The 24,482-nt window shown below is 48.3% G+C and overlaps 1 protein-coding gene across 3 annotated transcripts in view; it reads left to right on the plus strand.

Annotated features, from left to right (window-relative positions):
• Nucleotides 1–24,482, plus strand: part of GAS7 (growth arrest specific 7) — a 71,907-nt gene that overhangs the window by 4,555 nt on the left and 42,870 nt on the right. The window contains exon 1 of one of the 3 annotated variants that reach the window (XM_068209348.1): nt 21,700–21,844. The exons of the other annotated variants lie outside the window; for them this stretch is intronic. Coding sequence (XP_068065449.1) covers nt 21,812–21,844 — 33 coding nt within the window. The 5' untranslated portion in view covers nt 21,700–21,811. Of the gene's footprint in view, nt 1–21,699; nt 21,845–24,482 lie in introns of those variants that run through there. 3 annotated transcript variants of the gene reach the window in all.

Here is a 24,482-nt window from a genome sequence, read left to right on the forward strand (position 1 = left end):
GTTGCAGCCCCAGGTTAGGCAATTGGTCTTCCCAGCCTGGAGCAAGAAGGAATCTGTGCAGATGCAGGTGAGGAGGTGGTGAACACAGAGCCAGTGGAGTGTGGTGTGTGATGCACTGAGGGATTTCTCAACAGCTCATGTTTCTTATCCTAAGGCTGGCTGCCTCCTCACCCCAGCTGCATCAGGGTGCCTGGGATTATGATGTGTGTAGAGAGATCTGTACAGCTCCAGAAGTAAGGGCAACCTGGCATGAGGCTCAGGTGCTCCAGTTTGTGACAACCTTTATGGTGCAGGGCAGCACAGGTGTTGAGAAAGTGGGGTAGTGTGTGTTCCAGGAGGTGCTTTGCATGGGACCCTTTGGAGAAACCTCTGTTGCGTCTGCTTTCTCTAGACAAGTGATTTTTGGAGTGTTGGAGAGATGTATCACTCAGTCGCATTTGCAAGTGGTTTCTTTGAAAACCTATTTTTGGGGCCTTGATTTTTGTATTTGTAGTTAACTAGAAATCACTTATATAAGCAGCAGCAGCAGCAACATATGCAAATTTGCTGGAAATTGTCAGCACTTTTTATAGCTTCAGTCATCCCACAGATGTAAGTCTCTGTATGAAGCACAGCGTGTGCTTCCAGAATGGATGGAGGTGGCTCTGGAATCTGACTGAGCGGGCTGGACTGAGTAGGGCTGCGAGCTGCCACTGATCTTATCTGCACTCCACAGCTTGATTTACCAGAACTGTGAGGCACTTAGGAAGGAAGGAATGGTGTGCTTCTCCCTGGTGCAGGCTTCACCTGCAGCTGTCAGACAGATGGTTCATTGCTTCCACTGCCGTGTAACACTCAGCAGGTAACTCACCTCACCCAAACCAGCCTGGGACAGATGGAAATGTGCAAACAGCTGAGCCTGGAGGTGGTTGAACATCCAGCTGCGGGAAGAATGGCATGGCATGGCACAGACTGCTTCCTTCGTGGTGCCTGGGGAGTCATAGAGGAAAAGGATGAAATGAATACACAGAAATTAAAATGGCTTTTATTAATTTATTTTGTAATAACAGAGAATGTGTAGAGGATTTCTGTGCTAAACTGCTCTCTGCTGTCATGGGGGCTGTATGATGTGTGTGATATGTATTAAAAGGGAGGGTGTGTTGGTACCTGTTGGAACAGAGCTTTTCCTGATGCACAGAGGAGAATAAAGTTGTGTGTGCACCTGGATGCCTGTGGGTACCTGAGCCCTGAGCTGTTTGTACATGGTGTCCTTATCTCCTGCATGCAGCAGTGGTGCTTTGCTTTCTCAGAAGGTTCTTCTACATCCTTGGAGTTTGTTGTCTCACTCTCTCTCGTTCCTCCACCTCCTCACTCAAAAATCAGCTCAACATAAAATTCAAGAAGAGCCACAAGAACTGAGGGGATGTGTGATGATCTCAGGCACAGGTGTGACTGCTGCCACTCCTTTTTTCTAAGGATATTCTGTGGAGCAAGTAGTGCTCCAATCTATAGTCTTGGGTGCTGGGGAAGAAATCTGGCCTTTAATCTAGTGTGATAAGGCTGTGGGTGCTGAACCCAAAGAGTGGGTGGCATCACTGCCAGGCTGGGGTGATCTATCTCCTATCTCCTGCCCAGGGGTGCTTGTGACACCATCCTGAGTGTTCTGGCCATTCTGCTGCCCCTGGCAGGTGGTGCTGGGGCAGCAACCACAGCTGAAGTGGGGATGGCATTTCCCCTGGTGTAGAAGGTTGGTTTTCAATCTCTTGGTGCAGGGCTGGGTCCCTGATGAAGGCAGAGGCAGAGATTTGCGTGGCTGTAGATTGAACCTGCTGTGGGTGTTGTCTCAGGGAAAAGGTGAAGTTTCCAAAGCTCACGGGTGCTGAGGCTGGTCTGCTCTGCATGATTCAACAGCAAACTGTTGTTCAAAGTGTTCATGAGAGAAGGACAATGAGAATCCTATGGCATTGCCTTGTGGTTTAGTTTCACACAGTCTTTTTTCCCTCTTTGACTTTCTGTATTTTTTAGTGTTGAAACTTGTGATCATCTGACCACTGATATTTCTGGCAAATGTGAATGAAATCAAATAGAAAAGGGTGAGGAAATTATGTTTTGCTGCCAGAAAAACGCTCTTTAATCAAGTTCTGAGGGAATTCAAAGCCCCAGGAGAATGTGAAGGGGATGTGAGGCTGTAGTTCACAATGCCTGTTATCCATCTAGCAATAGCTGTCTCACTCTGTTGAAGTTACAGATAAAATGTAAAAACTGAATAGTACCATAAATAGCCAAAATTTGTGCAGAGAAGGGTCTTAAAGACAGTTGTATTTTTTATGAGCTCTTCTGTCCCCTGCAGAAGTTGGGGTGTTGCAGAACCTGGGCTCATAGGTGCTGCTGCTGTAGCAGGTGAGAACAGTCACACTGTTGGCCTCACAAAAATTGCACAGGACACAATTTTAAAATATGTTTCTCCTTTATCCTTAGCTAAAAGATGAAAAAGTGACATGTAAGGCTTAAAGTGGAGTATCTCTTATGGCCTGTGGATTACAAAAAGAGTCTAAAAACACTCTCCCTGCAGACGTCTGCCTTCTAGATGTGCATGATTAAATGCACATTAAAATGTAACATTAAGTTGCCCTGCACCTGCAGTTTAAGGGTGGATATAGAGCAACCATGAAAAATGTGGATCTTTTAAAGACTCACTTGAAGGCTGCTTAGTTCCCTAAAGAATTTCCGGCTCATTCTGTGCTCTGAATGGGGCACATGTCCTGTAGGAAAATACGAGAGTGATTTCTGCAGCAGCAAACATGGAGAACTCAAGTTTCACTTTCCAGCTTGGGTGCAAAATGCACCTTCAGTGCTTTAAGTGTTTTGCCACAAACACCGGTGCTGAATGTACCACACAGCCTTTTATACTGAATGTAGTTTGAAAAGACACAGTAGGAATAATGACAAAATGTCAGATGCTTATTTTCTAAAAGCAAAGCTTTACTTTGGTGTCCAAAATGGAAAATTTGGCTCTGTAATCAAGACCAGAAGATTCTGGCAGCTTCAATAGGATTTGGTTTTCTCTACTTATTTCACTTTTACTTGTGGGATAATAAATGACCAGGTAGAATAAACTAGTCATTTAACTAACTACATTAAACCTGTATTTTATGCTCCCTGATTCCTTATCTTCCGTGGTTGCTTATGCCCATGAAGTACATTATTATCAGAAATGTGCCCCAGTGCTCATCATCAGAATCTGAAGTGTCTGAGTGTGTTCTCAGGACTTGTTTTTTTGTTATTTTGCTGACTGCTGACACCAAGTGCTATCCCAAAGATAGGACATTGTCTCTTTTGGAGAAGCTCCACAATAACAGCAGCAGGTAGTATCTCTTTTGAAAATATTTGGGTCTGTTGCAGTTGTTTTCCTTGTGGTCACACTACAACTCAGGGCAGGGGGAGTTTCTCACTTTGCATGTGTTCATCCTGTTCCCCCCATCAGCAAAGGGAGCCAGCCACTACTAACTTGTGTCTTGGAGTATTTGACATAAGACACTGATATTTCTGTCTCTGATTTCTGACACTCCCAGGGAGCACTCATTTTTTGGGCAGCTTTCTCAGCATCCTGCACTTCTGGACTGTGCCTTGTTCCCTGTGCAAGGCAGGTTTGCTAGAGCCTCCCAAAAGCTGGGGCTGTGCTGCAGTGGCTGCTCCCTGTGTGCTCATTTCCAGGAACTGCACAGATCTGCCTTTGCAGACAGGGACAGAGGACCTGGGGATGACAGGGACAGAGGACCTGGGGAACCCTGACAGCAGCATAATGGAATTGGTGGTCCCCACACTCTACTTTGCAAATTGTCATCAGTTCATGTCGCTACAAAGTGTCATTTGCTATATTTAATTACCTGTCACGCTCCATTTTATTGGTATGAGCTCTTGAGTATGCAGAAGAGTGTGAAACCAGGGCCAGCAGTTTGCTCAGCCACTATTTTCCAAGTTTGTGCTTCAACTAGTGTTTGTCTTGAAACATCTAAGTATGTCTTAGCGTATTTGGAATTTTTTAGGCCACGCCACTGTGTAAAACATTACCTGTTGAGAGGAGCTGCTGTGCAGGCTTGGTGTGTGGCAGGGCTGTCAACAGGTTTGCCCTGGACCTGCAGAGCAGGTGAGCAGGCTGAGTCTCTCTGTAGCACGGGAGATCCCCTTGCATACCTGCCATAGCTGCAGAAGTGCACTTGTGATTGAGAGGGAGAGCAGGCTGTCCATTTTCCTGGGGTACAGGCTCCCTCCCTGCTGTGGTGCCTTCTCAGTACCTGCTGTGGTGACTGGCCTGGGGAGCAGTCCTTTTACAGGCATATGGAATAGCAGAGAAAGCTTTTTGCTTGTACTAGTAATCCAGTTTTCCACATCATGCTATCAAAATAGCTTTTGTACTAGCCTAGTACATCTGTGGTTTGCTTTTTTGCTGGCACATTCCAGAAAGGGGTGCCATGGGTTACTCAGGAGCTGCCACTCTGCATTTTGTAGAGTATATCTGGCAGCAGAACAGGCCAGCATCTTTTAACATCCACTTTTGTCAGCATTTGTGAGCAGTCCCCTCAGTACTCAGCCATCAGCATGAGGCATTTGCAGTTAATTTAGGCTGACTGACAGATGACTTTGGTCACTAATCTTCGAGCTCCTCAACAGGTGCAGATGCAAAGGTTGCAAATCTTCCTTTGACACTGTTTGAGACCTGTCTGGCATTTTTCCTACATTCGTGGTTGGTAAGAGTAGACTGTGCAGACTGTTCTTGAGCCACAGATATTCCCACTGTGATGCTGGCAGCAAAAGCACCGTGGTCTTCCAGTGTTTGTTTGAGCACGGGGTTTGTTTACTGCACAGATCTCTCAGGGCTTTCCCAGCTCTGTGGCACTTGGAATGGCCTCTGCTGCTGCAGTCTCCAGGAACAAAATCTTTCCAGCTTTAACTCCTTTGCTGGCTATCACTTCATGTGCCCATATCCATCAGTTCTTCGCCTCTCTTTGCACTGTGGAAAGGCCCTCAATAAGAGGTAATTAGAAGTAATAAGTCTTGAGAAGACCTGGGGTTTTGAATTGTGAAATCGATCAGACCAAGGTCCATAAGGAAGGTGTGTGATGTTCCACTGAGCGCTCCGATGAGATGCTCCATGATTTTCAGCAGAGAAGGGACACAGCAGATGTGAAAGCTGCAGACGATCTGCCCTGCCCAGTGTTGCCAAAGCAGGGGCAAGCTGCAAGGCTCTAGCCCATCACAGAGAGAGAAAGCAGGAGCTCCTCTGGGCTGGAAATGGAGCCTGGAATAATCAGGCTGTCCCATAAGTACTGAATTTTCATCTTTGAAATGCCCTCTCACTCTCAGCAAGTCCAGGCAGCAGGTAAAAAGGAGAAAGGTGTGAGAGTGGGGAGGGATCAGAGGCACAAAAATAAGAGTCTCAAGCCGTTCATTTGATCTTCCCAAACTCGCCCCTTTGTTTTACTTTGAATCACGATAAAAACTTCCTTGAAATCTGCTAGCTCAGGGTTAGATGTCCTTGTTTACGGCACCTGCAGTGTCCTTCCTGGCAGTTCAGCCCTGCTTGTGGCTCCTGCTCACCCCCTCGCAGCCCTTTCACCAGGGACAGGCCCAGCAGCTCTGAGACTGCTTGGGAAAAATGCAGCAGTGGAATGGGCAGCATGGAAGGGGTTAACATGAAGCAGCTCCCTGGGCTGCTAAAAGACCAGCTTTTGTGGAAGTCTGAGGGAAGGAACAAGGATCTTTGAGCTTGACATTGTTTGGGGCATGAAAAGTACAACAGGATTTCAGTTATTACCTCCATATGTAATACTTTGCATTTATTCCCCGTGTGTTTTGTTTGCTGTGCTGTTGCCTGTTGTTTGAAGACTTACCAGAGCTCATGTAAGCAATCATGTATAACCTGAACATATTGGCAACACATTTCTCACGTTCCTGAATTGTCTGAGGAGTGACTGGCATAATCACTTCTCAGACACATAACCAGACCTTTGAGGCTGACCTTTTGTTTGAGGAAAACTCTTTTTTGCTTCTGCTCTTTGCCTTCTGGCTTATCTATTTCTTATTTTGTATTGTAGATTTTTCACTCCCTGTCTGCTTCTTTTCTCCTGGAAGTCTTCATAGAAAGGAGTTTATGCTTTCACAAGCATACCTGTGATAGTTGGTCTGACAGCAGATATCAGCACTCCCAGGAGTACCACACAGAGATGCTTGTGCCACCATGAGTGTGGGTTTATCTTGTCATTCCGCTTAGTTTGACTGTGGTCATCTTAGCACTTTCAGAACATTCCTTTAAATTGGCTGCCTGGATCTGCTTTGTCTTCCTGATCCTTTCTAATTCACTTATTTAGCCCTTTGCTCATGTTTCCAGAATGAAACTCTGCAGCTGGCCTGTGCTGAAATGCTCCTCCTTGAGCCATTTCCACAAAACCACAAAGCCAGACCTAGAGTGACAAGCTAGTGCAGTACAGGAGCAGTTCCAGGTGCTACAGAAGTGAAATTTGGTCGTACAGGAGGCAGAGCTGGCAAGCTTTTGGTAGTGGGGTAGATGGAATAATTGGTACAGAGGAGTTTGGAGGAGAAAAATGGAGATGAGCAGTGACAGAGTTTGCAAGGGCTGACAGAGAATGGAGAATTAACAGAGTTTGGATTTGATACAGATATGGCAAGGTGCCATGTAGAAATTGCACAGAAGAGGAATTGTATTTCCAAGGGGTGAGCAAATGCTTAACTCAGAAAGGAACAGACAGAAACTGGTTTGATAGATGTAGTTTGTTTTGTAGTCCTGAAGAACTGTGTGCAGAATTCAGTTTAAAAATGCTGCTGAGGGCTGTGTGTGCAGCACACAGCTGAGCACTTCCAGCCCTGCCCATGTAATGAGCTGCTGAGCAGCAGATTAGCTTCTACTGTGCCAGCTGCTGTATAATAGGACTAATTCATTACCCAAGGCCAAGTAATCACTCTCAATAGCAAGATTTAGAAGAGAGCCTATGGCTTGTCTCATTGCACTGCAGACTGCTGATCATCACAGTGATAACTGAGACCAAATGAAGACTGGGAATAACCTGTCTGTTACAGAATGAAGACTAGAACTTCAGGTATTTCCAAAAATAAATTATATTTAAATCATCTTTTGGACAATAATTTTGCAATGAACCTGAGCCAGCAAACCCCTGTTCACAGCTCCTCTGAGCTGCACTGCCCCGGAGTTTGGGGACTCCCTCACTCCAGCTCCCCCCTCTGCTCTTGACCAGCACCATTTTCTAAGGCTGAATTTGAATCTTCAGTGAGGGACAAAGCTTTCCCTCAGTGCTTGCCAGAAACATAATCATGGGCCAGAAACATAATTCATCTCCAGGATGGGACGGTGGCAAATTCTGCTGTGCAACTTGCTGGCAGTGCTGGGGAGGAGATTTTGTTGGTGCAAATCACTGCTCCCAGCACGTTGTGATCAGTGCGGCCAGTGCTCTGTGCTACCTCGTGTGCCCCAAGCAGGATGCTGCCTGCTCATGGAACAGGGAACCTTCCAGCATGTCTCCTGATACCCTCCTCGTGAATCTTGTCAGTTTGGAGGTGGGACTGTCCCATCTCAGAGGTGGGACTCTGCTGGAGTAGAAGAGGAGGTCTGCTGGACATGTTGGAACCCCACATTGAGGACAGGGAACCCACAGAGACCACCAACTGCAAGTAGCACGTGAAAGGGGAAGGGAGCTGAGAACTGCTGAATGCTTCAACTCTGGCTGTATTTTTTTCTCACTTAGGTCAGAGAGCTTGATCACAGATCTCCACCCAGTGATGCTCAGCAAGGTCTTTATATCACAGTCTTCTAAGCTTGCACACAGTGATTTTGGTGACACATGGAATGAAGCTGGCTGCACTGAACAAAGCAGCTTTTTGCTGGGCAAGATGTGAGTCTCTGGAAATGGCTCTTTTGTGGTTTTAGAATCAGAAATGCAGAAGCAGGAATGGCTGTAGTCCCTGTGTTAGCACTGATTAGTGCTCTGTGTATGTGTCGTGGTGTATGCAGTGGTGTTAGAGCTGCAGGACTGAGCCCTCTCTTCCCTTCTGCTGCCTCCTGCTGCAGGAGCTCCAATGCCCTGGCTGGGGTCAGAGCTGTGCCCTGGCAGCCTGTGAAGAGCCACTCAGAAGCCACAGCCTGTTTCTAGCCTGGAGTCAGGCCCTGGGGCCTGAACAAATCCCAGCATTCGCTTCTGTGGTAGGGAATTTGCTTTTGCTTTCAGTGGTGGAGGATCCAATGTTTGCCTGTGGTTAGAGAAAAGTGAGCTTGAAAACCTTTTACTCCTTCTTCTCCATGGCAGGGATGTGTTTTGGGAAGGTTGATGTGACTTGCACATCCCTTCCTGTGCACGGATGGGATGTTTGCTCCTCATCACCAAGAGAGAGAGTCTTCTGCTCTTTTCTTATCTCTGAGGAGTCACACTTCAACCACCATGCACCTTCATCCTCTGGGGCACACCCCTCCTTTGGAAGAGTCAAAATCAATGTGGGCCATCATTTTTACTTGAAAATAGCAATGACTGTGGCTGCTGAGCTTTTCTGGTGACGGGGGGGTGTTGGGGCTGCTCCTTTCAGCATCTCTGGGTGGTGCCTGCTTGGGGTGCATGCCTGTAAGCCCCATAGAAATGCAGCACTGGCACCGTCAGACAGCTGCCAGGAGGCGTTCTGCCTGCCGGGGTGGCACCAGTCTGGTTTTAGGTCATGCTTTGTCATTGTCTCTCTGCTTGGGTGGCACACAGCTCAAAGGGCAGATGCCCACCAGCTTCTTATGGTTTGAGATGCAGTGCAACTAAAATCCTTCAAAATACTTTCTCCTTGTATTTACTAACTTTAATAAAAAAGGTTACAGATTGGCTTTGGATTGCCTTTACACCTAGGAGGTCTCATTCTGCTCTGTGGAGAGCAATTGTCCCTCTTTATCACATAAGGTATAACTACCTCAGCTTATGCCTTATCAGAATATTCCTAAGGAGTACAATTGAATTCCTGTTCATCACAAGGTAGGACACAATTTTTTCCTCTCTTTTAAGCGTTTTCTTTTATTTATGATGTTGCCTTCCTTGACAACTTCCACAGTTTCTTCTTAAGGCGAGAAATTTATTTATAACTGAATAAAACAGATGCATTTATAAATATATAAATTCTTCATTATCGTTAATTTTTCCCCTCTCTCTGCTAGGCTACAGCTCCAGCAGTAGTAAGGCAGTATCTTCAGCAGAAGGAGTTAAATAATATCTCCCCAGAAAACAGCAGACCAGATCTGAAAGCTATTCCTGTAACACTAATTTTGATCTCAGCCCTGTTTCCTGTCTAAAGACTTTTCTCTTTCAGTGGAGATCATGAAATGTTACATTTACTACTTTTGTTCAGAGCATGCTGAGAAAATACCCTCCAGCTCCAGAGGTTCCCTCTCTCAGGAGCCCAGCCTGAGGAACAGCAACCACAAGTTACAGCATAGTTTCAGTTCTCTCTATTATTAAACAATATTATTCTGAAGAAAATAATACACTGAAGTGTACTGCTGTTGAGTAGCAGAGTGTGATTAATTAGGCACTAGATTCAGTACGTTTAAGCATGCAAAACAACTCCTAGAGGGAGGCCAAAACCAAGATAACCTCTCAGATTTCCCTCAAATAAAACAGGTATTATTTTTCTTCACATGGTGAGATCCTGCAGCTGTGCAAAATTCACCAAAAAAACTCCTTCTGTAGTCCTACCAACTTTTCCCCCTTAATCCAGTCAATTACAGGAACGTGGAATGAGCAGCACAGAGCTGCTGCAGCAAGAGCAGCACTGCCCTGCTGACCCCTCTCCGAAGCACCAGTGAAGGGTGGGGGAGGCAGACACTGCTCTGTGGGGGCTGCAGATGTGCACAGGCACAGCCATCCTGCAGATCCCTGGCTGTTGGGAAGCTTTGACTGTTCCCGTTCAGCAGCAGGCAGGGAAATATTTAGAGTTGTGAGAAGGATGTTGGGCTGTGGCAGGTGAAGACATGGCAACATGGGAGGGGGGCTCAGCTGCTCTGGGCTCCCCTTCAACGCTCTCGTGCCTCCTTTACCCCATCTGCACTCAGCAGCAGCCCCAGGAAGGCCCTCCTGAGCCTCCCTCCATGCACTGGTGCTGCTCTCAGGACTGGTGTTTTCCCAGGGTAGCTTCTGTGTGGCGTGAGCTCCCGAGGCCACCGAGCAGCAGGACCTGTTCAGGGTGGACATTGAGGGTGGGCAGGGGGGCCAGAGCCTGCTGTCAGCCAGTGCCTGCCCTGTTCCCCTGTGGCTGCAGCAGCCTGGACTCCAGGAATGCTGCATGTGTCCCGTGCTCCTCTGGGTGGGGGCTGGAGCAGTTGGAGCACACGGGTGGGAACGTGATACAGATGGCATCGGAGCCAGACCTCAGCCTGGTCACTGACAGGGCTACTCCAGCAGGTTGTCTCCACCTCCTGACACAGGAGTCCAGCCCTTCTGTACAGATGATGCAGGAGATGCTGATTTCTCCAGGGGGAGTGAATGTTGGTTTGTGCCTGGCAGGAGCTGCTCAGAGCTCACCAGTGGAAAGCTCCTGGGATGGGGTGAGCGAGGGCTCCTCCGTGCCTGGTGGGGGCTGTGTGTGTTTGGTGCCCACTGCCTCATTTATAGACTCCAGGAGAGGAGAATCAGCCAACCTCCTGTGCCAGGTGAGCAGCTCAGGGGCAGAAGCTGATAGACATGGCTGCATTTTCTTCTTCTCTGCATGGAGTCAAGCACCACATACTTCCTCAGGAGCTGCTGTGCATGCTGTGACCATCCTGCTACCCCAGGGGGCCGTCAGAAGTGCCAGCACAGGGTGTCCAGGGCCATGGCAGGTTTTCATAAGCTTCAAGGATTGTTTGTGCTGTTGTGTTCCAGCATGGACAGGTGAGTAGCCTTGAGGCAGGAACTTCTCAGTCTTGCAGACAAGAAGAAGTTCATCCTTATTTCAAAAAGACAGAACACTCTGATTCCTTTACAGCCAACTGAGGAAGAGAAACTCCTGAGGTGAGTCTCTGCCAGCACTTTTTCAGATGTCCAGGCTGGAGGAGCTGGGTTCTTTTTCTCCCTGGTGGTCAGAGAGCTGTGAGCACCTGCTCAGCTGAGGTCTGCAGTCCTGAGTGGAGGCAAGAGGATGGAGCAGCTCTGCCTGTGGATATGCTCAAACAGGCTGTATGGCAATCCCCACAAGGAACTGCACTGAGATGTAGTTTTTCTGTCTTGCCAAGCTGTTCTTCTCTTGCTAAGTCAGAGAGCAGGAGCCTGAGGGTGTTGTTATCAATCTGGAGTTTGAATTCAGCATCTGTTCTGCATCCTCCTGCTTCTTTCCCAGGCATGAGGCCAAGGTTTTGTGTCCAGGAGGTGGGACCTGCCTGCAAATGCAGGGCTGTGCTCAGCCTCCCCAATCCCTCCTCCACAAACAAGGCTGCTGCAGCAGAGCAGGGAGGTGCAAATACGATTTTTACAGCCCAGAAAGCAGCTCTTGGGTTTGAATTAAATTTTCCCAGATTTTTTTTTTCCCCCCACCTTGCATCTGTCTGAGCCCAGCACAAGTGTTCAGGCAGCTGGGTGCAGCACCACAGGTGTCACAGAGAGGTTCCCCAGCACTTCTCTGGAAGTCTCAGAAGGGAAGTAGCACAAACAGTGAGGTGCCCTGAGCAGGACAAGCTCCTGACAGAAGGGACCCCTGTAGGAGCTTGGTGCTCTGGGTAATATCCAAAAAGTGTTTCCATGACTCCTGGATTAGCTGTACCAGAGGCTGTGCTGCATTACTGTTTTTTTTCCTGCTCTTCACAGGGTAGCAGCTTGTGATCTGGAAATTTATGACCATTTATTTTTATGTTTAGATTAAAAAAAATGAATTCTACCTTTTTCATGAAAACATATGACTTAATAACCCCATGGACTTAAAAATCCCATCTAAAGTAGTGGAATATAATAGGCAGACTCAAAAGAACTTTCTTGTTTTCCCTAGGTTTAATTTTTTTTTGCAATCCCAGGCTTTAAAATACCTTGGCTGCAAATGCTACAGTAATTCACATGCAAAAGCTTGCAGAGGTTCCTGTGGAGAAGGTTTAGAGGCTAGGAATGATTTCTTCATGCGTCTTTGAGGTGATGATGTCCAGGTAGTGCAGGGTGGCAAGATAGCACCTTTGCTGTGCTAGTATTATAAAAGTTTCATTGTGAATGCCATCAGAAAGATTGTACCATCCCCGCCCCAATTCTTAACTTTCAGCTCCAAGTGTTGATCTTTCCTAAAGTAGCATTTTCTTATTAGATTATGAGATTATTTCTGTTAGATTTTATTTTCTTTTTAATACATGATGTCATACTTTAAATCGTATTTCTATTTTCATATCAAACATGTCCATTCCAAGCCATCTCCCAGTGGAATGTCAGCATGGTGTAATCTTTGAGAGCAGTTGCTGAGGATAGATATGTGTACTTCATACTCCAGCCACAGGCTCACTCCTTTGCTTCAGAGAGGCTGAATAATACCTACATCATTTCTTATCAATAGTTATTTGGCATTTTTTAAAGAAGTTCAGCCTTTATTGTGGCTTGGATACCACCTCTATCCTGACCTTTCCTTCTGCAAGTTAAATTCATTTTTCTCTCTCCTGTGAGGGATGGGAAAACAAACCCCCCTTTTACTTTTCGGCAGATTGATGGCGTATCCAAGACACTCTCCTTTCATTCATTATTTCTGCCCTGTATTAAACTACTTTTTTCTCTTTCTGTTCAGGTCATTTTTTTCTAGCTGTCTGGTTTTTACTCTCTTTTGGACTAGAATTTCCATGGATTCTCAGAGAAGATAGCAAATGCTCTGAGATTTCTGAGCCAGTTCTTCAAAAGTCTATCAATCTCAGTGTTCTCCAGGTTATTCTTTCCCTATTGCAGGCTGAAATCTTTGTTGCTGGTATTAATTGTGACAGCCACTTGATGATAGAGGACTTTATTAATAAATTACATTTTGTTGAATATCCTGAACACGGTCATTCATGGGTAGCTCTCCTCTGCTGAGCTTCCACTGGTTCTTTTACTTGGTGTTCCTCTTAACACACATTTATAAAGTATTTCCTGTTACTGTTAATGTTTTTCTGCTGATTTTATCTACTTTGGCGCCCACACTTCTGTACTTGTCATAGGAATAACTGGCAGCTTTTTTCAATTTAAAAGCAGTCTAAAAGGTTCCTTCTCTTACATGCCTAGTACCGAGCACAAAGGCTTCCCAGTCCCAGTGACTTCTGATGTTTCCATATTACAATTATTCAAATTCACTGATGCAGTAGCAGGTAATTATATGCTGTAATGGACATAGGAGGAAGACAGATATTGAAATACCCAATTCCATAAACAAGATTAACTTGCTAGGTGTAGAGCAATCAAGCCAATGTATTTTCTTTATCTGCTTTGAGAGTGTGGTTTGATGAATCTGGAGTATGCAGCAGGTCACAGTGTCTGGACCACGTTGGAAATGCATCCTCTGGGCAGGATAGTCCCAGGGATTGAGGTGCCAGGCAATTTTAAAATGGCCAGTTTATTCATCATCTTTATCCAGTGAGATAGGAGACTGACTGGGAAAAAAGAGGGGGTGAAAGGGACCCAGTGATACTCATTGTGTTCTTCTGAGGATGTTCAGTTACTGCACAGGGCTAATTGAAATTCATCAATAACTGTTTCCATGGATTTCCCCCTGCTGGCTTTTTTTGGGGCTGTTTTCTCCTACTTGAACTTTTTGCAAGCTGAATATTGAATTGATATTTCCTGGGTGTTTCTGTCTGCTCCATTTTTTTCTGCATGCATCTGACCCATCAGCAGTTGGTCATGTCCCAGCAGCAGGTCTCCTGCTCGGCTGCCACTGCTGTGTCCCAGCCCTTTCCTTGAGGTCTGCCTTTGCCATCCCTCATCTCTGCAGTCCTCCCCACCACTGGCAGTGTGCTGCCTTAAATGTTATTCTTGCATATGGACCAGGACTGAATGAATTCCACTGCACAAATGTGATGACCTGGATATTATTCTTCTCAGACGAAATGTTTGTATGGTGGAGTTTGATTAAAAAGAGCTAAACCAGGGAGAGGAGATCTGAGCTCCCTTCAGTGTGTAGAGGGCCAGGAGCAGCAGCTGTGAGGACAAGAAAAAGGTTTTTTACCTCAGAGGTAGGCCACTAATTAGAAGGTAAATGTGAACAAACCCTTTAATTTCAGCCATTGATAAGAAGTATTCACTTCAGCAAGGGCTGCCTGGTCTGGTGAAAATGGCTGCTCACATTGCAGTCCTGGGAAGGTTGCATGTGGGAGAAACACACAGGTGTCCTCTGCTTGTGTCCTCCTCCAAATCAGAAAAGCCAGAAGGAGCAGAACCACTGTGCAGGAGTGCTGGAGAGGGGACAGCAGCTGCAGAGAGCTGCTGGTGCTGATGGAATGAGGAGACCCAGCTCAATTCTTTCCAGGAGCACAGGGAAGAGGGGACCAGTCAGCTCCTTCAGAGCACTGGAGACCCTCTCTTGCTCTGCCCACCAGGGGCTTCTCAGGCTGCTGCATTACCTGGGTGTCACACACGGGCTGGCCTTGATCTCAGCCCAGCAAACAGCTCTGATGTGCCTGTCCAGACCTTGTGTGGGACAGGATTGAGGCAGGCAGGCAGAGATACGTGTGGTCATGCCTGAGCAAGCCCCCGAGTCGCTGAGCCTGGTGGAGAAGATTTTCCTGAGGGACATCTCAGTCTTCTGTCAGGGCACAGAGGCAGCCCCACACTGGCATAGTCGGAGAAGGGGCCCTGGAAGAATGCTGCAGGTGCAGTAATTGGTGTCAGTGGGGCTCTCCCTGCCTGCTGAGCCTGGCTGCAGCCCGTGTCCCACTGCCCGGGCCACCAAGCGTTCTGCACTGCCCCCAAAGTCCCTTGGCCTTCCTGTGCCACCCTGTCCTGCCAGCAGGCATGGGCACATGGCTCTGCTCTCAGAGCTGCCTGGGCATCTCCCTGTTTGTCTGCCTGGCTGCTTGTCTGTCCGTCTGTCTGGCCACAGCGCAGGCAGGGTGAGCTACGGCTCCGTGCGGGGACTCCTGCAGCCTCGTTCAGGCGTGCCAAGTGGTCAGAATGGCCTTCCTCCCGTGCCTTATTTTGTTGTTTGTTTGTTTGTTCGTTTATTAAGATTTGTAGCAGCAGCAGAAATGAGAAAATAGAGGTGGTGTGTCTGTGTGAGTGCATTGTGCTGCGGGGTTACAGGCACAACAGCCACATTCCCCACGCCTGAGAGAGATTACAAGGGAGGGCGCAGGAATGTGCATCTGGCAGCACTTTGTATCTTGGCCATTTCACTGCTTTCTCTGCATCTGAGGTTCCCAAAGTTTTGGTCATGGAGGGCCACTTAATCCAGGGAACAGATTTCCTCTGCAGGGAAACACCATTCAAGAAAAATTGAGGGTGTTTGTAAGTAAAAGGTTGCTGCTAGGAAAAGTCGTAAGGCAGGGATCTGCCCAACCACAGCAACAGGAGGAAGCAAATTTCATTTTAAAGTAGAGGAAAGTGTAGCTATAATATGCCAAAAGATTGCTTAAGGCCTGGGGCCAGGAACAGAATCTGAGCTAACTATTGCAATTTTGTTTTAATTTCATGGGTTTTTAGATAGTGCTCATAATAAAATTATCAGAAATGCGGATCATTAAACATAAGGTTCTCAGGTACCTTGTCCAACATTCTTCCTGAAAGAGAAGAGTTCAGTTAAAGGCTTTTTTATAGTTAAATGAATGCCCTATCCCTGGAAGTGTCCAAGGCCAGGCTGGGCAGGGCTTGGAGCAGCCTGGTCTGGTGGAAGGTGTCCCTGCCCATGGCAGTGAGTTGGAGTGGGATGAGCTTTGATGTCCCTTCCAACCTGAAGCATTCCGTGATTCTATGATAAATACAGACAGGGATTATTCTTTGCACACTCTCACAATGTCCTTTTCTTAATTTCTCATGGGAAGAATACTCTAGCTCTGGAGATCTGACAAGATGCTTATCTATGATGCTTTTACTTGCTTTTCTAACTTATAGATACGTTACTTGCTCCAAAATGTTTCTGTAAATACATGTTTTTGGCAGATGACTGCAGCAAGGTTTGAGGTTGCTGTGCCTTAGCTCTGCTATGCATACCTGTGTGTGCATGTGGGAGGGAGTTTCTGTATTTTAAGGGAAAATCCCTTCCTTCGTGAAAGGACACTAATTATTAGTTGTTATCAAGTGATTTTATTGTGTCTGGGAAACTGCAGAACCCAGCAGTAGAATGGGGCTTGTTGAAACCCCAGTGATGTGTGAGAAATGAAGCACATGAAGGCACACCCTAGCAACAGATGGGAGAGAGGATGCTGGAATTGCATTGTTTGGAGCTGCATCCAGCTGCTGGAATTGCAGAGGATGCTGCAGGAAGATTGCAGCTCAGGTAGAGAGAGCGCTCAGCCAGGCTGAGCTTCCTGCAGTGCACAGGCTGGAGGCCCCACATTAAAACATTTGGCTTTATTCCCAGATGTTCCATTCCTCCAAGCCCAGCTGCACTCACAGGCACAAGAATTCCAGAAGGCAGCCATGCTGCCCAGCTCTTTGTTTGCCCTCAAGCCTGCTGAGGGTGACTTTTCTACCCCCCTTTTTCATTCCACGGCCCAGGGAGAGGGGTCAGACAGCAAATTTAAGTCTGTGGGAAGTTTCTTTTTTTAACTGCTTCCAGTCACCCTTCCAGGGCAGAGCACCTGGAGCAGGCAGCATGCCCCCAGCTCCCTGGCTGCCTCTGGGGCCTCTGACCATCTAGCTGGTGTGCCACGCTCTGCAGTCACTCAGGGAGGGATTTGTCCCCACAGCAGGTCATTTCAAACTGGAGACAAGCAGTAATGCTGCAGCTGGCTTGGTCTGGGCTTGTGACTCTCTGTGCTTCTGGGGGTGACTCTGACAGCACAAGGTTTGCTCAACAATGGCCCTGTTGTCCCCGGATGCCCAGAACAACACAGCCCTTCAGGGTACTTGGCCCTGGTGCTCTGCCTCATACCAGATGCTGGTGTCAGAGACGGAGTGGCACATCCCTCCTGAGAAGGGTGAGGCTCATAAAAAAACTTCTCTGCTCCAGGTTTCCCATAGCAGAGTCTCAGGCATCCAGTTTTGTGAAGAAAATAACTTAATAACTGAGTGGTACAGTGCTAGAAACAGCCCTGGGGGGAGACCTCGAACAAAGGAACAAGTCCAGCACTGAGCCATGTCCCTAAACACCACATCTGCTCATTGTCTGAGCACTTCCAGGGGCAGTGATTCTACAGCTTGCCTTGACAGCCTCTCCTAATGCCTGACCACCCTTTTGGTGAAGAAATTTTTCCTAATACGGCAGCAGTCTGTCTGCAGGAGCCCTCACTGGCCTTCCAGGGCTGTGCTGTAGAAGCTGCATCCTGCATCCTTGTGACTCCTCGATGTGGCCACAGCATTTTTCCTGTCCAGTGTCAGTCTGGCCATCACCTGTCCATGCATGGCTCAGCTGGATACAGGAGAGGGGCTGCTCAAAGGGAATTGGACAGATTTGTCCATTAAGTGACTTCTCTGTTAGCACAGAAGGGAAAAACAACTGTGTGTTTTCCTGGGGGTGATTCCTGAGCTCCCCGTGGGTGCATTGTGGTCACTGTGTTCTAGATGGGCTTTCTCAGGGCAGACACCACTCCCATGTGGCTGTCCATGCTCCTTGGCACCTGGTGAGAAGGTGGTACTTGATTTCCTCCTTCTTGGTTGCTCTTTCAGTGCCAGATCTCTGCACCCTTGTCACGAAGTGCTGAATGCTGTCACCCCCTGAGAGCACCCAGAGAAAGGAGCACAGGAAAGGGGGCAGGGCTCAGGCAGAGCAAGAGGCAGAGAAGGCTGACAGCTGGGCTGTCCTTTGCAGGCTGCTCTCACCCTCCTGCTCACTTGCCACTCCCCAAATCCCTGCTATCAAAGACTTTTTATTGCCTCTTTGCCAACCACCCTCTTCCAACCAGGGCCCCACTCCCAATGCTCTTTCTCCACACTGAATCTCAATCCTGCCATCTTTCTTATGCTTCCTACTTCTTACACCTGCCCAGCTTCCCTCCTCAGCCAAAACCCACTGATTGCTATGCTATAGCCAAGCACTCCCTGAGCTGCTGCTTTGCCAGGGAGTGAGCATCGTCTGTGGTAGGATCTGGACCAGACCTGGTGCCAGGAGTCCCTCGTCACCCACCACGGGGGCCAGGCTCAGCTGCAGCTCAGTGCTGTGACTTCTCCCAGTCTGGCACATGGCTCTGGGCACCAGGCACATGTTGGGAAGGAAGGGAGAGGGCTGAGCTGCACTGGAGTTAATCAGATTTTCCATTTCTGGTTTGACAGCCCCTATTTTGAAGGGCTCAAGGTGGGATTCACAAGTCAGAGCACTTCTTTTCCCACACATTTTGGTCTCTCACACAGCACTGAGGCAGAAAACATCACCCACTCTGTCTCCCGGGGTCATGTATCCTTCAGAAACAGCTTGTTTCTCCCTCATTTATGGTACTGATGGAGGAAAATATCCTAGTCCCAGAAGGCTCATTCTCTGCTAACACAGTGCTTTTCACGTACATTACATTAAAGCAAAGTCCTGGGCACATGCCTGTGCCACAGCCAGGGACCTGGGTGGGTGAGAAGGGAGTTTTTTGGCAGCTGTGGATCTGGCTGGAGAGCAGGCAGAGCTGGGTGGGAGGCATGCACGCTGTGTTCCAGAGACAGAGGAGTGCAGAGACAGGGGAGAGTTGGTCACCCGTTCCTCCTGGTCACAGCCACCATCAGCTGGTGGGGAGGTGGCAGAGATGGCATCCAAGGAAACAGCAGCTGCACGGAGATACAGGAGTTCTTTAGGAAGGAGTGAGGCAGAGTGGCATGGCACAGAGGAAACGAACTAGCGCAAGGAGATTTTTAAAACTGGGAGAAATGGGAGCTGCCCGGCTCAGCTGGAATGTGGGCATAGTTCAGCCCGCAGCTTCAAGCTCGGCGCTCTGAGGTGCTCCAACTCAGCACGGGAAGGGGACTGTCCTCTGGGGGATGAGGGCTGGTGGCACAGGAGGCTGGTGCCCCGAGCAGAGGAATGGCACAGCAGGGCTGCGGGGCAGTGGCACGGGCAGGGCCACCCAGGGAGGGTGACTTGTCCCCAGCAGAACGTGCCATCCTATTCAGCCCGAGGGGAGCTGTGCTGGTTGCTCTGACAACCAGGACAGATCATATGACCCGTTCCACTTTCTATATATAAATCTGTTTCACACAGTGTATGTGACTCCATGGAAACCAAATGTTGAGAAAGGAAGATTGCATAAAAATGAACAAAATACAGAATGACTCAAAGTACGAGGCAGAGAGAGGCTGTGGGTAGGGCCGAGGGGTTTGTGGGTGCCCCAGGCCTTCTCCTGGGGCAGGGCACAGGCTGGTACAGGCACCAGCTGAAGCCAAACACAGACCCCACTTCTTTAACTGCACCATCCAGCACCCTCCTGTGCCTAAAGGGGCTGCAGGACAGCTAGAGAGAGACTTTGGACAAGGGCCTGCAGTGACAGAGAGCAGGTTTTGATGAGCTTTTAGGAAGAAATTCTTCACTTGGAGGGTGAGCAAGCCCTGGCACAGGGTGCCCAGAGCAGCTGTGGCTGCCCCATCCCTGGCAGTGTCCAGGGCCAGGTTGGGTGGGGCTTGGAGCAGCCTGGGATGGTGGAAGGTGTCCCTGCCAAGGCAGGGGGATGGAATGAGATGAGCTTTGAGGTCCTTTCCAGCCCAAACCATTCCAGGATTCTGTGCTTCTGCCTTTTCTGCACCAGGACTGACACACACCTTTTCCAAGCTCAGTGGTCACGCAAACTGCAGTTAGACAGAAAGATAAGCTCAGTGTTGTCAGTGCAGAACAAGCTGTTCCCCACAGGACGGAGGCTGCTCCGGGGCAGATTCATGCTGTGTCCTTGCATTGCTCCTTGCAGGGAGCTTCCCCTCCATAGTTTGCCCATCTTTCTGTCAGCAGTGATCCTCCAGCACTGCAGGGCAGCTGCTTGTTTGGGCACTGTGGCCTTTCCTGGTGCTGCTGGGTCTGCAGGTGGGACTGGACAGGTGGCAGCAGCAGGTGAGTGTGCTGATCTGCCCTCCAGCCCTGTCCCACAGCCAGAGGCTCCTCTTTGTTTGCTCTAAGGCTGCATGCTCTGCTGAAATAGGATCACAAAATCACAGGAGAATTTAAATTGGAAGGGACTTTTGAAGGTCTCTGGTCCAGCCCCTTGTTCAGAGTTAGATCAGGTTGCTCTAGGCCTGAACTTGTGGGTTATGGATTGTTTTTCTTTCCTTTCCCTGGGGTTGTGTGTTGGGAATTGCCCCTGGACTGAGCTCCACTGGAGCACTGTGCAAGCCCATACATCTTCAGGGAGCTCAGGCTTGTCAACACACAGATGTTTCCTCCCAGGATCCCTCTTTGAAGGAGAATGGGGATTTCCTGCAGTTTGAAAATGGGAAGTCATTTTCCTCTATTGAGCAAGGCAGAACTTGCCTCAGGGTCAAGTCATCATGGATTGAACTGATGTGTGTTACTCCCTGTTACCCCACTTTGCTACATAAAACTCTCTTTGGCTTTTTTTCCACTGCTGGAACAGAATCACAATGCCAAGGGCTTTTCCAAAGGAACAGAATGAGTTGGACTGCTGCTGACTTGATCAAGAAGACCAAGAAAGATAAGAAAAAGAGAACAGTCAGAAGAGGTGGGGTGGGAGAGGCACTCACCACCTCCCTGCTGGCTGTGCTGCCCTGTTCTGAGCTGGCCCAGCCAGACAGAAAGTGTCAGAGCTCTGACAGGCTGCTGCTCTTCTTCACGTGAAGCATCCAGGATGTCTGACCCAGGTGTCCTTCTCTTCAGACATGCCTCTAGACCATCAGTGTATAGCAGCACACAGATGAAACAGTATTTCCTGGTCAGGGTTGTGGTGCTGTGGGGCGGCTCTCTGGCCCACACAGGTTGTCCTCTTCTTGGCATCCCTGGCCCAGTGCCCATGGATGCAGGGGAAGAAGCACAGAGAACGGTCAGGTTTGTGTGCTCTGACCTAAACAGCAAATCCTTTTGCCTCTTGTCAGTGCTGCTCTCCTGGATTAGGGGAGTTAAACCCATAGATCTGTTGTTATTCCACGTGCTTGCCTTTGCTATCTCTCTGTCTCTCATCTCTCTTTGGTTCTGAAGAGCACCAGTGCCCTTTCTGCATTTGCTGCTCATTTGTTTCCTCTCTGCTGTGCATTTATCAGGAGAATTCCATCCCTGTGTTTCTGCAGGCAGCAGACAAAAACCATCCCTTGTCTGTAGAACCAGACCTGTTGGGTGGCTGGCTCTTCAATGTTCCCCTGCTACACAGAATTCTGATCCTAGGAAATCTCGTGGGAGAGAAGTGCTTGTGCTGCTGGATTTTAATGTTTTGCGAGACACTTTGATCCCTTTTCCAGGCATCCAGTACAGATGGAGGAGGATTTCACTGGGGTCACACGTTCACTGCTCACATTGTTCAGGTTTCCTGTTTCCTCGAGCATGTGTTGCAGACATCCTTTCTGGGTCCAGATTTGCCTGTCCACCACCATGGAGACAGCAGCTGGTGACACTTCCAGCAGTGACAGTGAGGGGAGTGGCCTGAACGTTTCTGAGCTCAAAGGCGCTGTGGGAGTTGGAAGGTTTAGAAAGCAGAAGGGACTGCAAGCCCACCCAGCCTGAGCTGGGGCAGGGGTGTCAGGGTCCTGGCTTTTTCTCTTTATTGGAATACAGCACAACTTCTAGAAAGAGGCACTTAATCTTGATGGAGGAACCACAACAAGTGCACAGCTCCCTGGTAAGCCTTGATACTTATCCTCATGATTGGCAGATTCTTTTCAAGCTGAGCTTTTCTTCACTTCCAGTCCCTGCCTGCTGCTCTCTCTTTGCTGGTTTGCAATGCTCTCTGCTGACAGGGAGCCTCCTCTCCACGCAGACATCCTCTGTTGTGATTTACTGTTCTCAGAAATTATCCTGGCAATAATTCTCCTAAAATAGGAACAAGAAATCAAAGTAACAGTCCAGTCTTGCTGATCTAAGGAAGAGGTGCATCTACACAGGGGTACCTCTAAGTGCTTTCCTTGTTCCATGTGGCTGGGAACAGGGGTGCCCTGGTGGCAGCTGGGTTTGGGAGAGCTCTGAAGCCTGTCTGTGGCTGCTGTGCCAGATGTGGAGCTGTGCCAGATGTGGAGCTGGCCTCTTGGAACACTGTCTGCCAGTTGCCTGTGCTCCCTGTGCAGTGCCATGGCCCTGTCCTTGCTGTGTCCCAGCAGCAGGGTTGTCTGTCATCACATGCCACAGTAACCAAATCCTCTCCCACAGAGGTGTGCAGACACGGTCCTGGTTTAACCGTGCTGACAAAAGAAGAAGGGACTGCAGATGGCCTGGCTGGAACAGGCTTGTGTCTGCTGAGAAAAATAGAGCAAGAAGATCTCTCCTTTTCCTCAGATCTCCTGTTTTGGCAGAAAAGGGACGATGTGCTACCCTCGATAGCCTCTCTGGCACTCTCATTTCTGAAAGGATGGCTTGCTGAGTGTGCCTAAACTAAGAGGTGCTTAATCTGTTGTGCATTGTAATGCCCAGGCCCAGGAGCATCTATCCCAGATCGCATCATCCCACACTATCTATGCCAGAGCATCCTGGGCTCCTACATGAGGAGAATAAGGGCTTGTAGTGATATGGCAAGGGGGAATGGCTTTAAATTGAGAGAGAGTAGGTTGCGATCAAGACATTAAGAAGAAATTCTTTACTGTGGGAGTGGTGAGGTCCTGGCACAGGCTGCCCAGAGAAGTTGTGGCTGCCCATGGATCCCTGGAAGTGTCCCAGGCCAGGTTGGACAGGGCTTGGAGCTTGGGATAGCGGAAGGTGTCCCTACCTATGGCTGGGGGGATGAATGCGATGATCTTTAAGGTCCTTTCCAAACCAAACCAGCTGGTGATTCTGTGATTCTGTGAGGGGAGGGTGGTTAGGAAACCTGTATGAAGTCAAGTTTTGTTTTTTCTTCAGTTCCTCCCCTATGGCATTTTCAGTTCCTCTTTCCCCCTAAAGCTGCTGTAGGAGTGAGAGCCCAAGTGTTGTTGGGAGGGGATTGCACTGGGACCAGTGAGGGGCTCTAACACAGCAGTGCTCCTTGCATTCAGTGGATCTTCCTCTGCAGTCTCCATGGGGGGATGAGTCCTGCCTGATAGTGAGCTGAGTCAAATTCCTGTCTAAAACAAAGGGAAGACATCCACACATACTCCATACTGTCTTGGTTTCAGCTGAGGTACAGTTAGTTTTCTTCCTAGCAGCTGCTACAGTGCCAAGTTTGGATTCAGTATGAGAATAATGTTGATAACACCCTGATGTTTTAGGAAAAAAACCCTAAGTGGAGGACTCATCAGTGTCCTGTGCTGTGCCAGCAAGGAGCTGCAGAAGGAGCCAGGAGGGAGCAAGGCCAGGACAGCTGACCCACACTGTCCAAAAGGATATTCCACACCACAGAATGTCATAAACTGGGGGAGTTGGCTAGGAGGGGCCAAATGCTGCTCAGGGAAGGGCTGGCTATGGGTGTTCAATTGTACGGTGCATCATTTGTCTTTCTTGGGTTTTATTCCTCTCTCTTTTTGTTTCCTCCTGTTTCTTTGTTATTATAATCATTATCGTTATTATTATCATTATCTTTTACTTTATTTCAGTGATTAAACTGTTCTTCTCTCACAATTTTTACTTTTTTTTCTGATTCTCCTCCCTATCCCAGGGGTGGGAGGCAGGGAGTGGGTGGCTGTGTAGTGCTGAGTTGATGGCTGGAGTTAAACCACAATACACGCACATAAAAGCAAACTGTTTCCCCATTGTTTGCAAGAACTTCAGCATTTGGCAGTGCTGAGATTCCCTCTTGACTGTCATTGATAGAGACTGCAGTGCTCACAGCACTTCTTGATTGGCAAAATCAGAAGCAAAAGTAGAAATATTAGTAACCAAAAACAGAATTAACAACTGCAAAACATGATGCTTGTATGATTTTGAAGTTATGCACATTTTGGCAGGGACTGCAGCTGAAACACTGGGTTAACTTTGCTTTTTATACTGTTTCCATCCAACATTTGCTGGTGTTTACTGTATACCATCCTCATCTGTCTCTTGGCATAGCCTTTGTTTAAGAATACAGCATGGCACTCACCTGTGGAAGACCTCTGCTCCTCCTGCAGTCCAGCAGAGACACATGAGGCACACTGAAAATGTGACTGAAAGGATGTTGGGGCAATTCAGAGCTTCCCTTAAGCAAACTGCTAATATCTGTCCTTGCAGGGCTGTGGTGCTGACTGTGCAAAGTGGAGGAATACCACGGGCCCCTAAAGTGATCTGAGCTTAATGGTGACCTGCTTGGCACATGGAATCACTGTAGGATCAAATTAAGGAAAAGGGGTAGTGGGAATGCAGGGACTTCAGTTCCA

The sequence above is a fragment of the Anomalospiza imberbis genome, chromosome 19 (assembly GCF_031753505.1).
Source record: "Anomalospiza imberbis isolate Cuckoo-Finch-1a 21T00152 chromosome 19, ASM3175350v1, whole genome shotgun sequence".
NCBI classification, from domain to species: Eukaryota; Metazoa; Chordata; class Aves; order Passeriformes; family Viduidae; genus Anomalospiza; species Anomalospiza imberbis.